General features: G+C 48.7%; 1 protein-coding gene across 3 annotated transcripts in view; it reads left to right on the top strand.

Moving 5' to 3' along the window:
* The first annotated feature begins 376 nt into the window (after window positions 1–376).
* The window catches only part of RNF123 (ring finger protein 123), a 47,177-nt gene continuing 24,183 nt past the window's right edge, over window positions 377–23,370 (top strand). The window contains exons 1-26 of one of the 3 annotated variants that reach the window (XM_056501387.1): window positions 377–462; window positions 2,672–2,865; window positions 3,903–3,987; window positions 5,954–6,033; window positions 6,836–6,933; window positions 8,106–8,160; window positions 8,482–8,567; window positions 9,281–9,367; window positions 9,852–9,919; window positions 10,762–10,887; window positions 11,574–11,688; window positions 12,500–12,604; window positions 12,737–12,862; window positions 13,998–14,090; window positions 14,284–14,357; window positions 14,799–14,916; window positions 15,397–15,496; window positions 15,936–15,997; window positions 16,087–16,158; window positions 16,826–16,946; window positions 17,702–17,803; window positions 18,969–19,075; window positions 19,438–19,636; window positions 20,227–20,372; window positions 20,554–20,637; window positions 20,938–21,045. In XM_056501387.1, the coding sequence (XP_056357362.1) occupies window positions 2,784–2,865; window positions 3,903–3,987; window positions 5,954–6,033; window positions 6,836–6,933; window positions 8,106–8,160; window positions 8,482–8,567; window positions 9,281–9,367; window positions 9,852–9,919; window positions 10,762–10,887; window positions 11,574–11,688; window positions 12,500–12,604; window positions 12,737–12,862; window positions 13,998–14,090; window positions 14,284–14,357; window positions 14,799–14,916; window positions 15,397–15,496; window positions 15,936–15,997; window positions 16,087–16,158; window positions 16,826–16,946; window positions 17,702–17,803; window positions 18,969–19,075; window positions 19,438–19,636; window positions 20,227–20,372; window positions 20,554–20,637; window positions 20,938–21,045 (2,499 nt within the window). In that variant the 5' untranslated portion in view covers window positions 377–462; window positions 2,672–2,783. Of the gene's footprint in view, window positions 463–2,671; window positions 2,866–3,902; window positions 3,988–5,953; window positions 6,034–6,835; window positions 6,934–8,105; window positions 8,161–8,481; window positions 8,568–9,280; window positions 9,368–9,851; window positions 9,920–10,761; window positions 10,901–11,573; window positions 11,689–12,499; window positions 12,605–12,736; window positions 12,863–13,997; window positions 14,091–14,283; window positions 14,358–14,798; window positions 14,917–15,396; window positions 15,497–15,935; window positions 15,998–16,086; window positions 16,159–16,825; window positions 16,947–17,701; window positions 17,804–18,968; window positions 19,076–19,437; window positions 19,637–20,226; window positions 20,373–20,553; window positions 20,638–20,937; window positions 21,046–23,370 lie in introns of all 3 variants that reach the window. The other 2 variants (XM_056501386.1, XM_056501388.1) reach the window with 2 other exon arrangements.

Raw genomic sequence — 23,370 nt, 5'->3', positions numbered from 1 at the left:
CACTGCCACAGCACCTGCTATGGACAATCCCCCACTACTGGCCCTGATCCCACTCCTCAGGCACAACAAAGCACACTGAGAGGCTCCACGCTCCTGTGCTGGCTTCCTCCTCCTCCTCTCTCCCCAAGGACAGTGTTCGGGGTCTGGGCCAGAGGGTTGTTGTCTCCATGGGGGTCGGCAGCACTTGCCATGGCCTCGTTCGTGCAGGCTGCCCTTGGCCACATGCCCAGCTCCACGGTCGAGAGCTTCGCGTCCCGTCGGCCCTGACCCTGCTCGGTTTCCTGGAGAGAAGTTCACACAAGCACCGCGGGGTCTCTGCCCCCTGTCTTTCCCCAGGGCAGGGCACCGCGGCCCGGCCCTGCCCGAGCGCCGAGAGAGTCCCGCCCGTCTCCCGGCAACGCGTCCCGCCCGCCCGCCATGGCCCTCGCGGGTCGCCGTAGCGGCGGCGCGGCCGGGCCGGCGGTGAGTGCGGCGGCCGCGGGGCCCGGTCCCGGCAGCGCGGGGGCTCCGCCGGGGCCGCGGGGGCTCGGGGCGCGGCCAGCTCGGGGAGTGCCGTCCGGCTATGCGGGAGGCGCCCGATCGGGGGGCGGCTGCCGCGCCGCACGGGTTGTAGGCAGGTGTAGGGGGCTCTCGGGTTTGGGCTGTTTGTGGGCATGGAGGGTCCTTCCGGGTTTGGGGTGTCTGTGGCCGCAGGGAGTGCCGCCCGGTTTGGGGGCTGTCTCTGGGTTACGGGGCGCCGCTGGGCTCGGGGCGTGCTGCCCGCCTCGGCTGCGGGGTGAGCCCGGCTTTGGGGCCGGTTCCTGGTGTGAGCACGGCGGTGCTGCCCGGTGGTTGTGGGCTGGGGGTGCCGGCAGACTGGGGAACGCGGGGACCCAGGCCGGGGATGAAGGCAGGGCGGTTTTGTGACCCATGTCGGGCTGTGCTGTTTCCTTTTGCCTGCTGCCAGTCTCAGGGCTTGGCCGGCAGCTGCCAGACAAAGTTCTGTTGGCCGGCCTGGCTTCCCGGCCTCCTCGCCTGCCTCCAGTCGCCTCCACTTCAGATCTGGCTGCTCCTGTGTTGTGTGTTCTGCCCTGCTGCTGGAAGCTGCTTGCTTTTGCCAAGGGAAGGGAGTTCAGCCCGGGGCCAGGCTCAGAGTAGGGCATCTTTGCTTCTGTGAATCGCACATGGGGCAGATGTGTGTCCCCCTGCTCTGCCCTTTCTCAGACCTGTTGCAAGCAGCATCTGCTCCAACTGAGCAAACACCCTGGCATTGCAGCAGTGCCAGCACTGCATCTCATATGGTGCTAGTGTGGCGATGCTGTGTGCTCTGCTTTGGGCATTCAGGCTGTTTCCTGCAGCGGGTACAAGAGTGGCTGCTTTTTAGGGGAGCCATGGGCACTCCTGACTGCCCTGGGGTGTTTTTAACTTGGCCTGACAGAGGTGAAATCATGTCATGTGTCCAGTACTTTTAGGATAGTACACATTGTGCTGTCTGCTCTGCTTCAGTAGTAAATGATGTGTTTCTCTTTTATTGTTTTATCTCTTGTTTTGAGCTCCTGACGCATCATTCAGGGCCTTTGATCCAGGCTGGTTTTTGCTTTGTTCCTGCTGTTTTGCTCAGCAGTGCTGCAGGAGGGAGGCCAGGCAGTGTTGCTCCACTGCTGGGTGGTAGGCTGGTCCTGAGGAAAGGGGCTTTAGGAAACCCTTTCCCAAGTCTAGCTGAAGCTCAGGTGATTTGGAGTTGCTGTGGTACTTGTATCACTTGGCACTCCTTTTCTGGATTCACTAATTTTTTTGAGTTTGCCTTAGTTTCTGCTCTGCATTAGATTGCCAACAAACATTTAATTCCTGCAGCCTTTGCTCCTGTTGCATCTTCCTATTGCTCTGGGTGTCACAAAGTGCTTTGACAGATGGACCTCCAGGGAGAGTCTTCCAGTGAGGGCTGGCTATTGAGGCAGTTGGAAGCTGGAGAGGGGTATAACTTAACATTCGGAAGCTGGATGGAGCTAGCCACTTGAATGTATTCTTTTTGTCCTGGCACATGTCAGCTCTGATAGCATTCTAGTGATACCAGGAAGGCTCCTGAATCTGTAGTCTCGTGGTAGATTTTCACTTGTAAACACTATTGTATATTACCTGTGTCTGCTTTTGTCCCTGTGACTGACAGCTGGGTCTTTTGCTTTGTAGTCAGTGATATTCTACTGTAGTCCAGTCCACCTGCATTTGTCTCGTTCCTTCTTCTTCTCTGTTTTGGGTAGTGGAATAATCTAAACACCTGCTAAACAGAAGATTAACCAGGCACATATTGCTGTCCTAAAGAGTACAGAGTGAGAGGGAAAGGCAGAAGTGTTTATCAGGACATGAGCAGCAGTGCGGCACGGTTCCCAGTTTCAGCGGTGTTTGGCAGTGGTGGTGACTGTGGACCTGTGCTGGGTCAGTGCTTCTGACCCAGGCTTGGTGCAGGGGTGTTTCTGGCTTGGTTGTGCCTGTTCCTTTGTTTGGAGTGGGGTTTGTGTGGCTGGTTGGAGTGTGGCTTAATGGCTCGACTGCTTTGGGAAGCTTTGGAGCTGTTGGACAGCAGTGGGACTGAGAGCCAGGCTGGCAGTTAGCTGGTTTGGGGCTCTTGTGTAATGTCATTAGGACTTGCGGGGACTGTGACTATTTTTTTGCTTGTCCCTGTTCTTTAATTCAGGTAAACAAACTTCCAAGAAAGGTAGAAATCTAAAGGCAGCATCCTCCCCAGAAGGTTTTGCTCTAGGTGTCTGCCCATCTTATGTCTGCTCTGGAAGTGGTACCTGTGAAGAATGACGTCGAGAGGTTCTGGGACTGCTTTCTCGAGGAAGAATTACAGGCTGAGCACTGAGCCAGAGAAGTCCAAGGTCACAGGTAGGGGCCTGTATATGCCTTGTGAAAACAGGAGCACTGTGGATCCAGGGATCATTTCTTGCCTTGCTTGAGATCAGCTGCCTTCCAGTTGTAATTACTGTGGCAGAGTGAGGTGTAGGGTGGCTGAAACTGAGTGAATCCTCAAAGTGAGATGAGATTTCGTATGGGACATTCCTGCAGTACTAAAGACTCCAGAAACTCATGTCACAGAGCCTTTTCTTCAGCACACATCCCTGCCTTGTAAGGCTGGAGAATGTTTTGTTGCCTGCCTGCCATCTGATTTGAGACTCATCTGATTTAGGCAGTTCTGCTTCCAGGATGAAAAGCTTGTCAAATTCTCAAATTAATCCTTTTCTGGGAAATTCTGCTACCTGCCAGGCAGTCTGGTTTTTTTTTTGGCATCACCAGTCCATCACAAGTGTGCTTATGAGACCATAAATCTGGCATTTGAGGGCACTGTTGCACTCAGAAACAAGGAATGCTGCATCAGTGTGACACTAAGGGTTGTTTAGTGAAGGTGAGGCACACATCATTAAAGAGGGTTCTGGGTTATATGAGGTGAACTGCACATGCAGCCTTTCCATTTCAGCATATTTTATGTGGTTAAGAGACATCCTGAATATAAATAGGACATCAGGAATTGCAGTAGTGTTAAGATTTTTTTTTTTTTTTAAATAAAATTCAATTCTTACTTTCAGCTTTTAGATTTACTTTATCAGGAAATAGCTCAGCAGGATTCCTGAGGATGTACTTCCACCTGTGTGGAGTGATTTATAGGCTCCCAGTTGCTATGGCAGAGCAACTCAAATTGGAAAGAACCTTTTTTGGGGAGAAGCACCCAATAATACTGGACTCTGATTTTGCTAGTAAGGACAGTAACGTGATAAATGACTGCTTGAAGCTGCATTTTCCACTGTGTTGATCAGCAAACATGAACATAATTTACCCATAGTTATCAGTTTGTTGCTTGTACCTGAAATTCCTGTTTGAGTTTACCCTGGACTCTCTAAGCTTATTTCCTTTCTGTTTTTCCCAAGGGATTGTGAACAGCAGGCTGCTGAATGATTATCTGCATCGAGTCTTTACCAGTGCTGATGGGAACCAGCCTGCAGCTGCTTACAGGTATCAGACTCCTCACTGCCCAGGTGGCAAGCAATGCCTCCTCCAGATAAACAGCACCGTGTGAAAGGAAAGATCTTTTAGTGCCACACAGTGATCTTTGTTTTTTAACACAGCAGCTCCATGTTACAGAAACGACTCTGAGGTCTGCTCTTTTAATGGCTTTTTCAAACTGAAGGGCTTGTGAGGAAGGATTTTTTTTTGCATGAAAAATCCCATTTGCAGCATCACTGAGCAATATTTTTGAAATAAGTAGGCATTTATCTGATTGTTCCTGTTCTCTCTTTGCTTCTAAGGAAGTGCAGAATGCACTTTCAGGTACAGGAGTTAAAAATAGGTTGTATAGGTTGTAACCTAAAGGCAAGACTGTCACTGTCCCATTCAATACCATACATTTTTTAGGCTGTGGAACTGTTGGTACTTTTATTAGGAGTCACCAAAAGAAGAGAAACACAAAATTCTTGTTTAGTGACTGCTTTTTTCCTATTTATTTTCAGTTCTACTTCACCTTTTATCCCAGAAACCTGTAGTGTTGGATGAGAATTCTTCTTGCATCTCTTTTGCCAGAGGCAAGTCAGACAGGTTCAGGGCAGGTAGGAGTGTGGCAGAGTGAGGCAGGCCTGTGGCTCCTGCTGGTTGGCAGTGCTGCAGCGTGGCTGGGGTCACATTCCACGGGCTATACTTAGGACTGCCAGCTCCAATGTGAGCTCAGAGCTGCTATAAATAGTTCTTGGCCCTCTGGCTCTTGGTGAGCCAGGGTGATGGTACGGGGGAGGCAAAGTGGGTCATGTTACTTTACCACAAGCTCTCCTGCCAGCAAGCCTTGGAACAGTCCATCTGCCTGAGCATTTTGATTTTCAGTATTTCTGATTTCTTTGTCTGGTGATTAATGACTTGAATGCACAAACTGATAGTTTGTTGGACTGGTGTCTCTTTTTTCCTGCCTTCCACCCTTTTTCCCTGGATATGCCTACTTGGTAGAAAGCCCAGTAGCAGTCAGAGAGGTCTTGGAAATAACATTTACCATATGAGAGCAACTTTTATGGTATGACATCTTGCCTTCAGAGGCCTGAATTCTTCATAGGGGAGCTCACTGCTGCCTGTCTCATGCTCTTCCACTCCCCTTCTAGAGCTCCTCCTCCATGCCTGTACAGCTTTACTGGAGCCACCCTTCTCGTGCCAACTAAAACTGATTCTTTGATTTCACTTCTGTGCATCTACATCAGCTTTCACACTGTCTCTTACCAGTCTTAGGGAAGTCCCTAGTCCTGGAGAAGTGAGAAGTTGTTTCCCAGATGGCCTTGGAAATAGGAAACAGGGATAGGAACAACTAGTGGTTCTCACAGTAAAAGGAGGCTCCTGTGCAAGGATCAGCTAAGTAAACTATCCTTAAAAGGAGGGAACCAAGGAAGGACAGTAAGTTCTCTAGAAGAGTGGCCCAAAGGGGATGCATGAGAGAATTTTCAGTATGAAAACAAAACGATTTTAGCTGTTTCCACAGAGAGAAGGTGCTGGACTAGCCTGATCTTTGTCTGAACTGCTGTAGCTGCTGCTGTGGTTCTCTGTCTTCTTTTGTTTTGCAAAATACTTTGGGGAAAAAACAAATCCTGACTTAGGCCATGTTTGTATGATGCTGACTGCAGCGAAGTTGTGTCCATAGTTATTGGTAGTTGTACAGCTGGTTTCTTGCTGCTTGTGCCACAGTTTTCTTACTGCCACAAAACACTCCTGAGCAGACTGAAGACTGTGAGATTCTTTGTTAACTGCTTGGCTTGTTCATGCTGTGTTTGGTCCTTCCTTCATTCATTGCCCCAACAGGATGGGCAGAAAATTCCTTAGATTCATGACATGAAACAGATCAACAGAAGTTCATGGTTCATGTCTCAGCACAGGACACATGTCTGGGCTGCAGCTGTTGAAAAATTTGAGACAAAGCTTTTTTAAGAGCTCCTGTGTGCGTATTCCCTAGGAAGCACCTGACATTCCAGAACCTGCAGGAGCACCTTGAGCGATTGCTGGCAGAGGAGAATGGCTCTGAGGAGAGCAGAGGTAGGAGATACTGCCTGTGCAATTTGTGCTTCTTGCTTGTGCTGCTTAATTGGGAAGGACAAGTTGTATCATGAAAGGCATTTCCCTGAGTGAGTGCTGTTCTGCCTCCCTGTGCTCTAATTTATTGTGCCTTTAAATCCTGCCTGTGAGGGGCTCATCAGCCAGCCCTGCAGCAGGTTTGTTTGCAGATGGAGGCATATTGCCGGGCTAAAATGTCTGGAAATGAGTTTGGGGAAAAATGTTGGTGTTATTTTACTGATAATGATATGCAGAGCCATTGCTTTGACCAGGAGTGTGCACTGCTATCAGTGGGAGATGCAGAGGCTTGTTGACAAGTTTCATATGCTGGTCTCCACTGCAGGTATTCACTTTGGGCCTCAGTCTGTACCCTGTGTTCTTACTAGCATAATTTCTCTGAATGAATCAGGATGTGGCAAGATACAGCCTGGCTCCCCTCCTAGAAAGGCAAATTTTTCTTGCTGGCTGCAATCAAAGTGTGATATGTTTGCCAAACATTTGGCACAGAGTTTAGCCTTCGAATTTTGTCAAAGTAAAATTTCCAGGGGATGTGGAAAACTTAATGTGTCCTGAGTGCTGCATAGCTGAGTCACTGTGAAGACATTTTTTAAATCTCTGTCCTTTTCTGAGTTTCTCAGGGTCTAACATAGGCAACACTGTTTTAATCTTCCTCCCCTGTAGCAGAATCCAGCTGCTGTCACAGTCTGGCTGGAAGCACCCAGCAGGTGAACATTTAAATCCTGCACAACTCTCCCCAACAGGTTTTCTACAACTCTTGTTTCAGATCAGGTAGCAGAGGGCCGGCTCGGTCCCTCCACTGTGGTGTTGGACCACACCAGCGGCTTTGAGGGGCTCCTGCTGGTCGATGATGATTTACTTGGGGTGAGTGTGTTGCTGGACACAGCAGAAAATGGTTTTGTGGGGCTAAAAGCACTTGGGGCTTCTTGGTTTCTTCTTTGTAGTAGATCCTTGTCAGTGGCTTTGTAGCGTGTGTAAATGGAGTCTACCCTGAAAGCTGCAGGATCCTGGAGGAAATGAGCTCTCCTGGGAAAAACTGTAGCAGTACCACTAAGTCTCAGCAAGGTCTGAGTGGGGCTGTGAGGAAGTGAAAGGATTACCCTGGCCCAGGGGCTCACTTGGCTAAACAGCCAGCTTTCCTGTCCCTCCCTCCAGCAAACTGCCTCTTCCTTCCTTCTGGTCTCAAAAGGCTAGAAAGGGTCTAAAGCTGAGGTTTTCCTTTCTCCTTTGTTTCCACTAATTACCTGCTTGCTCCTTAGCTGATGTTCCCTGTGCAAAAAGTCAGCTGAAAGAATCCCCTGGAATTTAACCCTTTCCTACTTCAGTAATTTCTGCACTCCTTTGACCCCTTCACTGAGCAGGCACATTCCCTGCTCGAGGTGATTCCCTCCTAAATCTATGCCTGCTTTTTAGCCTCTAACAAATCAGGCTGCCCTGGTCTTCCCTTTCCCTTTAAGCACCTGCTGTAGTTTACTTTGGCTGTACCTAGAATTGACCCACAGAATGGATGGGACTGGCTTGTCTGTGAATTCCTTGTTCCTACTTTCATTTACTCTCCATGGTCTGTCCCAAGATGGCAAGAGTCCAGATTTAACACAGTTCAGTTTCTAGGCAGCATGTTACCTGCCAATCCTGGCCTTTAGTCTGGACACCTTGAATCTATAGTTTTGTTCTAACTTGTCCAGCATTCATATTTGTTTCCCAGATCATAATCACGTTTGTATGCACTTCTGTGCCAATTCACTGGGAATTTGTCTGTCAACATGTTGTCCTTGTAGTGCTGCTATGCTGGGTGTTTTACTGGGGTTTATCAAGTGCAGATGAGCTGTGGGAGGGACCTGAGTGTCTCCCTGGGGCCAGTTGTCTCCAAGTACGACTGCTGGGGTGGGGAAGATCTCTCTTCTTGTCCCTATAATGTCCTTTGAATAGCTCTTCATCTTGCTTTGGTTTTGAGTGCTAGGACAGAGGGAATGGGAAGGACTGAGCAAGCCTCTATTTTTGCCTGATGCTAAAACATCTTTTGTTTGTTGATCCAGGTGATTGGCCACAGTAACTTTGGGTCCATTAGGGCCACAACGTGTGTGTATAAAGGTAAGGAAGTAAACCAGTGCTGCTTTGAGAAAAGACCCTGGGAGGAGTGTATGGGGAGTTAGACAACTGGAGAGCTCAGGAAATCTTGAATATGTTCCAGATCTTGAGCACCATCCTTCCCAGTTCATTCACTGAACTTTCCCAGGGAATGAGGAGGATGGGGGATTGTGTTATGCCAGAGTAAAGGGGTGGAAGAGGAATCCTGGGGATGTCCTGAACCTCCTTTGTGTGCCACATGTATTTCTGTGGGAGCAGTGTCAGGTTTAGCTTCTCTGTCAACCATGGGACAAGAATTCACTGTGTGGTATCTCTTTCTTTCAGGGAAATGGATTTATGAGGTGCTCATCTCCTCCCAGGGACTCATGCAGATTGGCTGGTGTACTCTCAACTGCAGATTTAATCAGGAGGTAGTGTAGCAACTCTGGAGTATGCTCCTCCACTGATTTTTAGGTCAGTGTGGAGCACTGCATTGGTGCTGTGCTCTGCTGCCATTCACACAGAAATGTCACACACACACTGGAAATGCCAGGCCTCCTGTGTTAAGTGTCTTTACAAGACTCTCTGGTCTGTGTCCACAGAATGGTGCACAGTGCGAAAGCCTGTGCTGGGTGTGTTACTGTGCTCTTGCTGCACACAGAACTGCTATGTGTTGACTTTCAGTTGGTATCTTCCCCAAAATGTGTGTGTGTCTGCAGTGCTGGCAGCCTGTCCCTTGGGATGAGCCTTGGGATGAGCAGCTGGTGCTACAGGGCTCTTTTTGCTCAGGAGAGAGTGGGATGTTTGGTGCTGGAGAGGGATATCAGCTGCAATTTTACTGACTTGTCACTGCAATGTGTGAGAGGGGAAGTGATGGGCATCCTGGGGAACTGCTTTAATAGAAATGGGAAGTGTTGGATGCCAGTACACTTCTTCTGACCCAACGGGAGTGGTGTATTTCTCTGAACCAAAGATCACAAGTCACTGGATTCGTTACTAGAGTGAGGACTTTTCCCAGACAGAGCATGTGTGCTGTCAGCTGCTCTCCCTGGCTACTGCTCTCCACCTTAAAGGTTCTCTTGCAATGAGAACAATCCTCTATGCCTGGTCTGCTCTGAGTCTCCTCTTTCATTCTTGGGTGCAGGAAGGCGTTGGGGACACGCCAGATTCGTATGCCTATGATGGAAACAGGGTGCGCAAGTGGAACGTGACCACTACAAACTATGGCAAAGTGAGTAGCTGTCCCCCAGGAATGGGATGGAGAGGAAGGAGAGAAAGCAGGTGACTCCTGCTCACTGGATTCTGCTGGGCCTTGTGAAGTGCCCTCAAGCCTTTCTCCCTGCTTCAGTCTGTGTGCTGTCACTTGTCTGTACTTTAGGGGTGCTGGATGTGCTGTCTGGGTGCTGTGCCCAGCAGACTGATTCCCAGCCTAGTGCTGCTGTTGGTTCCTGGAAGGCTCTGATTCTCTGCAGCACATCAGAGCATGGTGCATTGTTGGGATAAATATACATTCCTAGAGCCAGAGGGGAAAAAGATCCCAATCGGGCTTTATGTGCAGCTTCCAAAAGTGCCTGGAAATGCTGTGAGCTGCAGGGAGAAGGAACTCTCTCTTCTTTAACCGTGAATCACAAGGGATTGGATGGGTTGCAGTCTTTATTGTGGTGTGGGAACATGCTGGAAATATATGTTTAACCTGTTCTCTCTCTTTCCTGCAGTCCTGGGCAGCAGGAGACATCGTCAGCTGTCTGATAGACCTTGATGAGGGCACCATTGCTTTCTGCTTGTAAGCTACTTTGCCCCATTCCCTACTTTGTTTATGTCTGTGTGTAACAGAAAAGTTTCCTCACTGCTCAGCAGTTTGCTGAGCCCTATTTCTGCTCTCTCCCCTTTATATTCCTTGGTAGTTCTAGCCTTTGTTTTTCTTTCTTGTGTTCAGAAACTATCTGAATGGGTCTCCAGTTCAGTTTAGTTCAGTTCAGTTGAAAGCATTTAGCAGGAAGATGTTCAAACTACAAAGTCTTTGTAAACTTTGCCAGGATTTTGGAGGGAAGGGCATCTCTTGTGATGCTTAATGCCACACTTGGCTTTAATTGATTCCTTTTGTGGTCAGTGTAGACCTTGCCTGTTTTAAATTCACAAGGAGCTGTGGAAAGGGTGATAAATCTCTGGTTTCCAGCTCCCATGGACAATGAGAATTGTTCTCTGGCCCTGGCCTGCAACAAGTCAGTTGAGTTAAGAACTGTTAGGTGGTCCATGTCATCTTTTATGGAGGAGTAGATTGAAAGCATTATCCTTGATTGCCACCAGCATCAAATAGATGGGGCAAAAAAAAATCACATGCTTTAAAATGTCCTGCTGCTTTAGTTATCTCACAGATTTGGGTTGCCCTTGAAGCTGAGTGGGGTCTGCAGGTTGTGTAGACTCCAGTGCCTTCCCATGCTCATATGAAAGTGGGAGTTCCCCTGTGCTTCCTGTGGCTGTTACTCAGCAGAGCTGTGACATTTGCATGTGTGCCAGGTTAAGAATGACAGGAGGCATGACTGACTGGCGTGTCCATGTTGACAAATTGATATCTGACCTCAGACCCCTCCTGCTGTGACTAAACCTTGTGGGTTTTCCTTTCAGGAATGGCATATCTCTGGGAACTGCCTTTGATAACATCACGAGGGGCGCTGGAATGGCTTATTTCCCTGCCATCAGCCTCTCCTTCAAAGAGTCCGTTGCTTTTAATTTTGGAAGCCGTCCACTCCGATATCCTTTAGGTGTGGGGAGAGGAGGTCTGAAGGGAAAAGAGCTTGTCCTGAGACCATCTTTGGAGGCTGTAGAAGATACACACCTGACTGCAGTTCACTTTCTGCTGTCAGCACTTATATGCAGAGCTGAGTCAGGGACAGAAGAGCCAAAAGCTCCTTAGGTGAAGCAGGACATAAACACAAGTTTATGAAATGAAAGTTACTTTCAGCTCAGAGTCAACTGGGAGTGCCTGCTCCCAGACACTCAGATCCTGCAAAATTCTCACTCTGCAGTTTTGGAAACCCTAATGCTGCTGAGCTGCTGAGCCTCTTGGTCACTCGTTTCTTTTACTTCCCAGCCATATGGGACCTCTGACATGGTACTACTGTTGCCTGTTGCTGTGTGAATGCTGAAACCTGAAGCTCCTGTCAGAACCATCCTGGCTGTGCCTGTTGATGGCTGTAGTGGGAGCTCCAGTTGGTTTTTCTGATGAAAAAGTATTTCACACCAAGCAGAAGTGAAATACATTCTGCTTGCAGTATTGAAGAAGTGGAGATAAGAGCTTATGGTTTATCATTCATATAGAAGGTACTGTGGTTTGAACTGGGACTGGGTACAAGGTAAAGCAGACAGAGTCTTTTCCTTGCACAGACAAAAGGAGTCCCAAAAGGATCAGATTGCATTTTCCCTTGACACTTCCCTACTTATCCAGTGGAGGGTTACCGGCCCTTGCAAGATCCTCCTGTGGCAGACCTGGTGAAGGCTCGGAAGCTGTTGGGCTACTTGAAGAATGTGATCCATATTGGAATAGATGTGACGGTAGGCTGGCATCACTGGGTGGATCTGGGGGGCATCATGCTGGGAAATGTGGTTCTGCTTTCCCTGGCACATGCTGCCAGCTCAGATGTTTGCATACACCTGAGAGTCTACATGCTTGCATGGGGCATGCATGTCCCTGGAGCTCTCTGGCTTGTAAAATGGCTTCCTGATAGTTTCAGGACTTAATTTAAGTCACACTGGGCTATGTTGTTCTCAATCCTATGAAGTTTCATTGCCAGTATTCAAGAAGTGATGTTTGTCAGGGTCACAACTGCTGGATTTGATTTTGCACTCTTGAAATCAGTTTGTTCATATCTTAAGCTTTTTACTGATGTCCTGTTCAGTAATGCCATGAAATTCTGGCAGTCTGTCTTCAGGATTGCTTTGGCTGTGGCACTGTTTGCTGGAAACACTGTTTTCCACAAGGATGAGGGATGATCTGTTTATGCCCAAAGCATAGGGAGTGCCATATGCTATGGTCTTGGCTTAAAGAAGGCCTGCTTTGCTAAGTGTCCTCCTCTGTAGGTGTTCCCATTTACAAATTATCATGGAAACTTGAGCCTTTTTTTAGAAAAACATTGTCAAGGTGCCTGTATATGGTTGATAGTGACATCTGGACTGCACTACAGATTTCCAGAGGAACAGGCCTGGCTTCTTTGGCATTCTGAATTCCCATGTTCAAGGTTTTTAGTGCAGTCAGGCATGGGACAGCAACAGTGGCTGCTCCAGGCATCTGGTTCATTCAGTTTTTGCTATACAGGTGGATTGGGCTGGATCCAAGCCATGTGTTTTTCTGGGTTTGTCATTGCAGGAGGGGAAGCTGGTGGAGAAAGATACTTCCATGTGGCAGCTGCAGGGAGAACCCACAGTGCTGATTACATTAGCTCACATCTTCAATTATTTCTCCCCTCTTATGGTGAGTTTTGCCTGCCCATTGCCAGGTTCTGTAGTGTTTGTCACTGCTCCTGCAAGGCAAAGTAATCCCCAGCTTTTGCTGGGAAGTGGACTGTGCCACGGAGGAATGTTGATCTGGCTCTCTGTCTTGCAGTGCAAGGTATACCTGGTGGAAGATGTGCTCATGACATTCCTGTTGAGCATCCTTGAGCGAGGAGGGGCAGTGGAAGCCCACCCCCTTATTCAGCAGCTGCTGGATCTCATGTGGCTTCTTATGGAGGTGAGCTGCTAGAGTGCTGGTTCCTCCCTAGGGATACCAGAGAGACCCTGGGAGGTGCTGAGGACAGGAGCCTTCCCTACAAAATGCTGGTAGTGTTCAGTGTGTTTCTCTTCTTTTTTATTTGTGGTAGACCACCCTCTCAATTAGCTCATCTGGCTCTTGCCTCTGCACACCCAGGCACTGAGGGTTGAATGCAGACACTGTCAATGAGTTAACCAGGCATTTCTAAGCTTCTCCTACTGCTAAAGGAACTGGTGATGGTGAATAACTTCCTGCTTCTGGAAACACGAAATTTATCAATAAGAAGTTTTCTGGTTGTTATTAATGTGTATTTGACTGTGGAGGTCTTAAGTGCTGCTGTGTGCTGAAGAGATCGATCAGAGTGTGCGTGGCTGGGGTAGAAGTGTGCAGTGCACTCTCATCATCTACAGCACTGCTCCTCCAACTTCCCTTCCTATGTATGCTGGATGAGCTTACTCCTTCCTGGGACACGTTTGAGGCAGCTGGGAGGCTGCTGCTGCTTGGGTGGTTACACAGAGCCAGTCACTGCCAGGGATCTGCTTGGAGACTGCACGTCTGCCCTTTAGGGTAACAGTTAACAGATGTGGGCACTGGCCCAGCCAGTTGCCATGAGAAGTTTAATGGAAGAACGTCATGACTCCTTCATGCTCATCATCTTAGCAGTGAAACTCGACCCTCTGGTAGGACTGCTGTGTTTGTGGAGCAGTTGGCTCACATCCTGCTGGTTGGCTGTGAGTTGAATTCAAACAGATAACTCTTCCCTCATCACATTCACCCAAGACTTACTTCTTTGTCTTCTGAGTTGGTTCTGCCAACACTGTGTCTTGGGCAGAGTCAGGGAATAAGAGGACTGGTAACTGCCCAACAAACAGGGTCTGGGACTTTGGGGTTTTTTAGGTGACTTTTGAATTGGACTTTCTGCAGAAACTTGTTTCCCTGTAGCAAAGCAGCAGCACCAGCTTTTGCTTGGACTCTCTCCTCTGGAGTCAGAGGGACACTGTGGGTTCAGAGCACATGCTTTTTCAGTTCATGAATGCTTCCTTCCAAGATCTCTCTCTGGGACCTGTGGCTGTTCCTGACTCCTTGCTGTTATTCTTCTTTCTTATTTTCTCAGGAGTATGAAGTGCATGAGTGCCTCAAGCAGCTGCTGATGTCCCTGCTGCGGGCTTACAGGTTCTCCCCCATCATCCCAGACTTGGGATTACAAGTGAGTTTGCACTTCTGAATCCCCAGGAATCTGTCACTAGCCAGCTTCTGTTATGCCCCCTTGTCCAAAGGTACATGATGTTTTAAATTCTGTAGCTGTTTGATCCAAAGATGGCACTTTTGTCACACTGTAGGTGTTGGAGAGTTGTATGTTCTGCAGATGGAGTCATTTTGTCTTCTCCTTTTTTTCCTAGATCCACTACCTCCGGCTCACCATTGCAGTCTTGAAGCATGAGAAATCTAGGAAATACCTACTCAGCAATGTTCTGTATCCTTTGTGTCTCCTCCTGTCTCAGTTTTCCCTTCCCTCAATAATGCAGGCAAAGACACTTCAAGGACCTGTAGGTCCAGGGAGGCATAAGCCACCCTGTCTAGAGAGGTCATTTCTCAGGTCTCCTCTGCCTGACACCATTCCCTACAAATACTTTGAAGGAAGGGAGCAGTGTTGTATAGTTCACATCCTAGTAACAGAGAGGAGCTCATTTCTACATGACTGACCTCTAATATCCCTAGAGCAAAACCACTTTCAGAGCAGTTCAGCTGTATGGTAGCATTAGGGCAGCTGCTGTGATAGCTGTGCAGGGCTTCTCCAGGGAGAAGAGGCCTATGGATCTTGCAGTTTGAAAAGGAGTCTCTCACTGCAGCTCTGGAGAGATGCCCTGTACCTTCTCCCATTGTAGCTTCTGTGCTTGCTTTAACTCCAGCACAGCTTTGACGTGCTCCGTTCTGTTGTGTTCTTCTACATCAAGAGCCCTCTGCGTGTGGAAGAGGCAGGTTTGCAGGAGCTCATTCCCACCACGTGGTGGCCAAACCGCTTCACCAAGGAGGTGAGTACAGGCACTTCCACCGAGGAGGCTGAGGAAATGTCACCTGCCATTTACATCTTTTTCTGGCTGAGGAAGTTGGATGGCCCCTATTTCCAGCTGTGTTAGCACTGGTGGGTCCTACAGTGTGAGAACTGGAGCTTTTCCATTCTCCTATGATCTTTTTTGTCCCCTTAGAGAGTAAGTTTAAGGGGTGATGCTCAGACAGGGGAGGGAGGACAGTTTTCTGTGGCAGCAGATTTGGGAGGGAACGCACAGTATGTAAGGATTTACTGGGTTAACTGGGGTGTCCTCAAAAGATCTGCCATTATTCATTACAAGGCTGGAAGAGATCTCTTTAGCTGTGCTGCCAGCTGCAGTTACATGCTGGCACATTGCTTCAGGGAGTTTGTGCTCTCCATTTCACATTGTTTAAGGGAGCTTCTGGCAAGATATTTACCCTGTGTAGTGGTCTCCTACTAATCAGTGTTGTCCCCCAACCAGGGCAAGGAGAGTAAGGAGGTGAAGGAGGAGAGTGCTGAGGAGAGATTGAGGCGTCGAGCTTATGAAAGAGGCTGCCAGCGGCTCAAGAAACGCATTGAAGGTTTGTGAGGAAGGAGGGAAGTTGCCAAGATTCCACACCTTTTGAGCACCAGGAGATGTTTCTAAATCCCATGCACTACCTGATGTACAGCTGTGTTCCTGCCAGGACAGGCTGTGGTGCAGAGGTGGGAGCCAGCTATGCTCTTTTCTGATGCCATCTTAGGGGTGCTGGAACCCCACTGCACAGACCTGCAGCCCCCCATGAATGGGGCAGGAGCAAACCTATGGGTTGTTTTTTAGCTGTGGATTAATTTCTTGCTAGGTGGAGAAGAAAGTTCTCAGTGGTGGGATTATCTTTCTGCTGTCACTAATTCTTCCTGGGCTCTCTGTGCTGGGGAGGTATCCTTTCTCCTGGGGACAGGGTGCTGTAGTTGAGGTTAAGAGGAGTAAGTGCTCTCCAGTGCTTGTTTTGTGATGGCAGATGTGTGTCCCTCTTTTAGTGGTGGAAGGTCTCCAGGTTCAGATTCTGAAGTTGCTGCTGAACAACAAGGACAGAGGAGGGGTAAGTGCTCTGTGGGTCTTTTGTGACAGTATCTTTGTGTGATATGCTTTGTAAATCCTAGATTTACCACCTGGTTTTCCTTCTGCCAGGGGGAAGCCTCCAGATACATCTTCCTAAACAAATTCCGCAAATTTCTTCAGGAAAACGCCAGCAACAGAGGGGTAAGTCAGAGGGCCAACCTTCCTGCAAGCCTGACCCTGAGGGCTCTCTGCACCTGCAGGCTGGGAGTTCTGCCCTTCTGGCCAGGCTGCTTCCAGCAGTTGATCCACTGAAGTCTAGATATGATAGGGAGTGAGGAGGGGGAGATCTGAGGCTAGAAACCAGGCAAGTTAGGTAAGTCCTGTGCAGTGATTTATGGGAAGGTGGTCCTTGGGAAGCTTTAGGTGGGAGTTGAATATCCTTCTGTAGCCCATCAAGAAGTGTGGCTATGGAGTGGGGCTGCTGACTTTGGTATCCTCCTCACTGCCTGTATGAGGACTTTTCCTGTGGTCTTGGGTCAGGCTGTTGGCCTGAAGCATTGGGAGGCAGGCATCTGCTGTTGTAGGAAACCCTTTCTTCACCTGCATCCCTGTGTTCATCATCAGCCCCATCTTTCATGATGGAGTGTGTGTTACCCTTGTCCTCCATTAGACCACTGACAGAGGTGTCCCAAGACTTCCTGGAGGGGAAACTGCTGCCCACCATCAGTCTGGGCTCTCTGCCAGAGCTGTAAGCTAGAGATGCTAGCAAGGCTGAGAAGACGGAAGTTTCTGCCTGCTCCATGTAGCCCTTTGGACTGAGATGCACCTTCACACCTGCCCTGATGCTGGACTCTCATTCTTGCCCTAGAACTTGGCTGTGTTGTGCCCACCAGAGTACATGGTGTGCTTCCTGCACCGGCTCATCGCTGCCCTGCGCTACTTCTGGGATGGCCACAAAACAAAGACCCCAGCTGCTCTGAGCAGTGAAGGTGAGGCCTGGGGGAGAGGCTTTGCAGGCTTCTCTGTGGCTAAGACAAGGTTTGCCTCTTGGCAGTGCTTTCCAGGATGTTGGAAGTTTTATGTCTCTAATAAGTGCTTGAGCCTTCCATCACCCTGGGAAGTTCCAGATCTGTGTGCAGATCTATTCCACTTCGCATCCAGATTTGAGACTTGCAAAAGGACACCTGTACTGTTTGCTATTCCTTCATCTGTCCTGGAGCAAAGTCCACTATTGACTGTCTGTGGAAGGGCAGCTCAGTGATCCTTTAGTCATAGTTTCATTGAAGATATTTTTCTGATTTTGGAGTTCCCAAACTGTGGAATTAAGGGGAAACTAAATCAGTGCCAGTTGCTTTCCCACCGTTAGACCCCATTGACATTCCCTTTTCTTACTTTAGGCTGATCTTTTCTCTAGACTCAGAAAGTGCCTTACTCTCCCTGTGGGACTAAGTGGCAGAGCTGGAGTAGCCAGGTGGAGAGCTGCCAAGTTTTCTGACAATCCAGTTTACCCCAGTGACTGTGGCTAGAGGGAGGAAGTGCTGGCAGTCTTGTTGATGGCCATTGGTTGCTCCATTGTGGAAATCACATCTGCCTTAATGGCCTGTGCTTTTATTACAACAAAAGTTGTCCCAAAATGTTAGTCCTAAATGTGGGTCCTGGGGTCTGCTTTAGGAGCCTTTACATGACTTTGTGGATCCTGTGCATGGGACTTGTGGAAAATCCCAAATCTCCTCCTCTGTTTCAGAGGCCTATGTCCCTCCTCAGCTCTTCTATAATGGAAAGGTGGATTATTTTGACCTTCAGCGACTTGGAGGTCTTTTGTCTCATCTTAAGAAGACTCTGAAAGGTAAGTGCTCTGATTGCCAATACCTGAATCCAGGTCTTGGATGGAATTAATGCAAGACATTCCAGAGAGGGAGCTGTGGGTAATGAATTTTGATTAAATTCAGGGAGAGGAGACTTGAATTTTAATGAGATTCAAATTATTCTGAAGAAGACACCACATCTTTTAGGTAGAGTATCCTTTAAGTAAACAGTTTACTGTTTGTATCCCTGAGTTGGGTATGTGGCAGCTGGAAGGAAAGGGATAGTCTGGGAATATCCTCTTGGTGACCACAGCTAAGCACTGGGAGCTGTCAAAGCACTGACCATCACCTGGACTCTGCTGGGCGTGAAGGATGTCCAGGATTTATTTGATGCCTCTCTGGGCAGGGAGGAGCAGCCCTGTGTATATACTGCAGTTGTGTGTTTGTGTGCAGCACACTCCTCCAGCACTAGGATTCCAAAGCCTTCTAACCTCCAAGGGTTAGAAACCCCTTACCATTTCCTTGGACTTGGTTTGTCTCTGGTTTCTGGCTAATATGATTCTTGCCTTTGGCTTGGATGTCTCTTCTCCTTCCCCACTGTTTTTGCAAGGTGAGGGCCATTTTCTCTGTCTCATGTTAATCCCTGGCTGTTCAAAATTAGATTACTTAGCTTGAGAACCACGTAATCTCTGGTTTCTTACTAAGGTATCCTGGCCAGCTTTAAAGACAGAGCTGTGGACTAAAGAACACATTCTTCAGGCTTTGTACAGTGTGGCCATCAGCATAGCCTTCCTCTGGGTGTGAGTCTCAATCCTAGTGACTTAGGGACACATCATGGGACAGCATTGAAGAGCTGGATGCTTCAAAGATGGTCTCAGGCAGAGAGTTGCCATTCCTGCACTAGTCCAGTTTGGTCGTGGTGGTTGTTTTCTGGTTCCTCAGTTATCCTATTTGTAACTGGTAGGACCAGGAGCAGAAATGGGTCCTGGGAGGGCAGCATCTGCTGCTGCTTGGTCTCTGTTCTTTTCCTAAGGGCAGATCTGTTCCGTGTAAGGAGGCTTGGGACAGGTGAGCTTGTTCTGATAGAGCATCCAACTTTTCTGGCTGCTTCTCTACTGCTGAGAAACAGGAAAGAGGATGAGCTTTCCTCATGGTAAGTGAAGAGTGACTCCTGCAGTCATGGCTTCTTTGGTGTGCTCTGTGCAGATGACCTGGCTGCAAAAGCCAACATCCTGATCGACCCTGCAGAGCTGCAGGCAGTGACCATGGATGATCTTGATGAAGATGAGGAATCAGCAACATCAGCAGCACAGGTGAGTTGTGTTATTCATCTGTGGGGGCCCTGGTGCTGCAACAGCAAGTTTGGCCTCTGGCTAGAAAGGCTTTGCTTTACAGCAAGGCAGGGTTGGGCCAGGACTGTAACCTGTCCATGGACACCCAGCTAAACAGCTGCACTTGGATGAGAGTCAATGGGGACTTTGTTGATCAGGCAACTGTAGACAGAGCAGCTTCTTGCTGTGCAGGGCTGCTGTTTGTGCCCTTACCTGCTTGCTACCCTGCCTGCTCATCTTCCAGTGGCCACTGTGCATCTGTACCAACATCCTTTCAGGGACAAGGGAGGAACAGCAGGCAGCCAAACACAGCTGGAACTGTTTCTCCCTTAATTTCCTTCTAGTCCCAGCGTCCCTCTGCTGCCCTGGCCATTGGAGGAGCTCTTGCCAGGCCTGCCTGGCTCAGCTCCCCCACCCTGGGCCGGGCCAACCGGTTCCTGAGCACGGCAGCTGTGAGCCTGATGAACCCGCGGCGGCCCCTGGGTGCCCTGGAGAAGATCAAAGTGCTCACTCTGCGCGTGGAGCAGCGCACCAGGGAGGACAGTGAGTACTGCTGTGTGCTGGCATGGCCCAGCTGGTTCCTGGCAGAATGGCATCTTCCACCTCCCCAGAGGAATGCAATCTCCTTACTGCCAGCATTGCCCCCTCCCATTGCCAGGGCATGCTGACACCCAAAAGACCCCTTTGCCATCCTGAACATCATACTGGTGATGTTGTCACCTTCTGTGTGTAAGGACATGCTGCCTTGGTTCCTTCAAATGCAGTGAGACTTTGCAGGAAGGCAGTTCAAAGGCAGCTATAGCCACACTTGCTCTGAAGACAGACCAGCCAGCAGCAGCAGCACTGTTGCAGTTTGGCTGGACCAGGCAGGCCTCTGAAGCATGTACAGGGCTTGAGGAAGTGGAATTTGCATGACTTGGGTCAGTCTGAACAGATCTGACAGGTCAGCCTGATGCAGGCAGCAAGATGAGAACAGTGTGGTAGTGTGTTATTTAGTGAATCCCGTGGGCTGGGAAAAAGGTCCATGTTACATAGGCACAGCAAGGCTTTGGCTTCAGAGAGGAGCAGGCAGAAGCTGAGGTGCCAAAATGCCTTGCTAAGAATCTCTTTCCTGTCTTGGGAATGCATTGCAGTTGAAGGCACCCATGGAAACGAGGGTCTCTCACTGGGCAGACCCCCAGAAGAGCCAGACCAGCCCATCACTGAGAACTCCCTCCTGGAAGTCCTGGATGGGATAGTGATGATGTACAACCTCAGTGTCCACCAGCAGCTTGGGAAGGTAAGTGGTACAGGAATCCATTCCTCCAACATCCGTGCTTCTACACCAACTCTGTTTTCTGCTTATTTAATGCCTGTGTGTGCCCTGTCCTTCTGCCAGCCCCCATGGGGGTTCTGGCTGCATGCTTGTATGTTTAGGAGAAAAAAACCCTTATTTATTGTTGAAACCTGCTGCTTTTCAGATGGTTGGTGTGTCAGATGATGTGAATGAATATGCCATGGCACTGAAAGACACAGAGGAAAAAATCAGCCGCTGCCCAAAGAAGGTAAGTGTCTCTGGATTCCCAGCTTCCTTCTCCGGCAGAGCCTCAGTATCTGAGGTAAAGTGCTGCTGCCCAACTGTACCACCATCTGCATCAGGCCTTGTGGGGTTCAGCTGAGACTGATAAGTGCTTTGTATAGCACTGATTCCCATTCTCTCCACAGAAAGGCTGCTGACCCCTTCCCCCCCTGCCAGTACTCCCTAGCCCCGAGGTGTATATGCTTTTGCAGTGTTTGTCCAGCACTGAAGAAGAATACTATAAATGGCAGTGACATCTGTCCTCACATCTCTGCACTCTTTTCAGAGGAGAGACATCCATGAGGAGCTGCTGAAGAGCCAAAAGGTCTTCTCTGAGAAGCTCAACCACCTGAGCCGGCGCCTCGCTTGGATAAATGTCACCATTTATTCAAAGGTGGGCAGGAGCAGAACATGAGCAGCTGAAAGGAGACCAGTGAGCCTCTGTATCTCTGCTGCTTGGCTCACATATACCACATATCAGGTGTCATTTTCCTGGTGTGGAAGCAGTGTCAATGATCTCTGGGGCTGCTTTTTCCCTTGTTGTGTATCGGAGACTCCTTTCTAAGCTTGGCCCCTCTCCTGTCCCCCAGTGTCCCACAGTGATCAGCCCAGTCTGAGCTGTGCATGGTGCTGTAGGCTTTCCCTTGGGGCACTGCAGACAAAAGGGTGCAGATCAAAGGGAGATTCAGCTCTCGAGACATATGAGAGGATAGAGGCTGCTGTGAGCCCTTTCCCTGAGCTGTGCTGTGTCACAGGGGGATCTCACTACTGCAGCTCTTCCTGGAATCTGTGGGATCCAAGTCAAGGGGTTCTTGTTCAGGTCTTCTCCCTTTCTTCACTTGCATCCCATGCAGAGAGTGTATTCCACATTTACTAATGCAGTGGATATTTGCACAGGTTGTCCCTTTTCTTCCAAATTCACCATTTTCCAGGACAAAAGCTCTGGTCTGTTTTCTCACAAGCAGTTTTGCTGATTTTTTCCGACTTCCATTGCCTTGCCCTCTCTTTGTGGTTTTTTTGTGTCCCAGCAAGTAAACAGGGAAGGGAAGAAGAGTCCTTATGAATATATCTGGCAGAGCTGCAGTGGCTGATGCTGACTTACGAGCTCTTTGCTCATCCCCTCCTTCCCTCCCGAGCACTATTGCAAGGCTGAAGCTCTCCAGCTGCATTAGCATAGCCTGTGCTTGCCAGAAAATAATCCTTTCCTCCCAGACTCTTCTGGAAAGGCTGAGTGGCATCACCAGGGTGCGCTGCAGGTATCACTCTTCTGGTCCATGCAGGAACACTAGTCATGTCTCTAGATGATCCACTGTCATATTAAACCAGGATTGCAGTGTCACCTTTCCTGATGAATCTGCAGCATCTGGGAGTGAAGGTTACAGCCTCCCCTGTCTTTGGCTTGTGCTGCTATCCTGGCCTGCATGGCCTGCAGGGAGAGCAGGAATGTGCCCCAGGAGCCCAGTGAGCTTGCAGAATGTGGCTGCACTGTGGCTTCAGGGCTCCATTTCCATCATATCAAGACTCTGCTCTTTCCCAATGGAGGCATCCATCCAGCAGCTCCAGCGTCTCTGGGAATTGAGTGCACTGGAGGATCTTATCTGGGTGATCACAGCTGCTGCTCTTAGAGAGAAAGAGCCTAGTTCTGTCTAGGGGCCAAGTCCTGTTCTGTGCTGAGGTGTCAGAGCACAGCACAGGCTGCTCCTTCCTTGAGGGAATTAGCCGCTGGTTTATTCTGGGGGATTCAAAGTTAGACAAAAGGGAGTGCTGCTGCTTGAAAACACTTGAAGTTTTAAAGCACATAATTCTGCCTTCAAAACATCCTCATGGGAATTACAGCTTATTTTATTACAACACTGTATTTATCTGTCTCACTGGCTAATCACATCTTTGTATCCTCTTGTTGTAGGCTTTCTTCTAGCTTGGCAATGCCTGAAATGATGTTTGAGGTTTTCAAGTTGTAAAGTCAAATGCAGCTTTTCCAACCTTAATAAAGCCAAAGCAGCCTTTTAAACCTTAATGTTGCTTTTTATCTTGAAAGTAACAATTTGGCTGAGATGTGGGTCAGTGTTGAGAAAAAGATGTCTATTAGTCAGCTTAGTTGATTTGCACTAGTTCAGCCTAATTTACAGATTAAACCCGTGAAAACCTCCCAAAGGTGGTAACAACATACTTTAGAAAAGCCATTAAGAAAATGAAGTGCCTTATCTGCATCTCTTATTTTAATTTTTTCTTAAATTAGAAGTGTAATCCTTCTCCATCTATTTTTATGCAAGTAGCTATTGCTTATGCTATTTCTTGGCATTGCATGATATGAAATAATATTTCCTCTTTTTATGGCTTTGGTGGCGCCCATTTTTATAGCTTGAAGTTACATAGATGACCTTAAATTTCCTGTTTTTAATTTAGGACCCTCTGATTTTTGTTTAGAGTGACAGGAGGTTGATGTTCCTCAAGACTGTAAATCTGGTTGAATGACTGGCACAGAACCTGAAGGGCTGTGGCTGCCTATTGCAAAGATCTGTGAGCTTTCAGCCTGCTCCCATTTAATCCTAACAGTAGGCCAGTTTTCTTTCTAGCAGCTTTCTGGAAAGTGCCAGTGCCTGCTTTCCTTCAGCAGTGTCCTTGGAATCAAAACTCACATGCTTGTTTGCCAAGCCTGTGTGGTTGTATATGCCTTGGTAAGGAGTAGTGCTTGGAGGGTCTCAAGGCATGCTGAGAC

The sequence above is a fragment of the Oenanthe melanoleuca genome, chromosome 12 (assembly GCF_029582105.1).
Source record: "Oenanthe melanoleuca isolate GR-GAL-2019-014 chromosome 12, OMel1.0, whole genome shotgun sequence".
Lineage (NCBI taxonomy): Eukaryota > Metazoa > Chordata > Aves > Passeriformes > Muscicapidae > Oenanthe > Oenanthe melanoleuca.
Note: the sequence above shows the minus strand (reverse complement) of the source record. Positions and strands in the feature narration are given on the sequence as shown.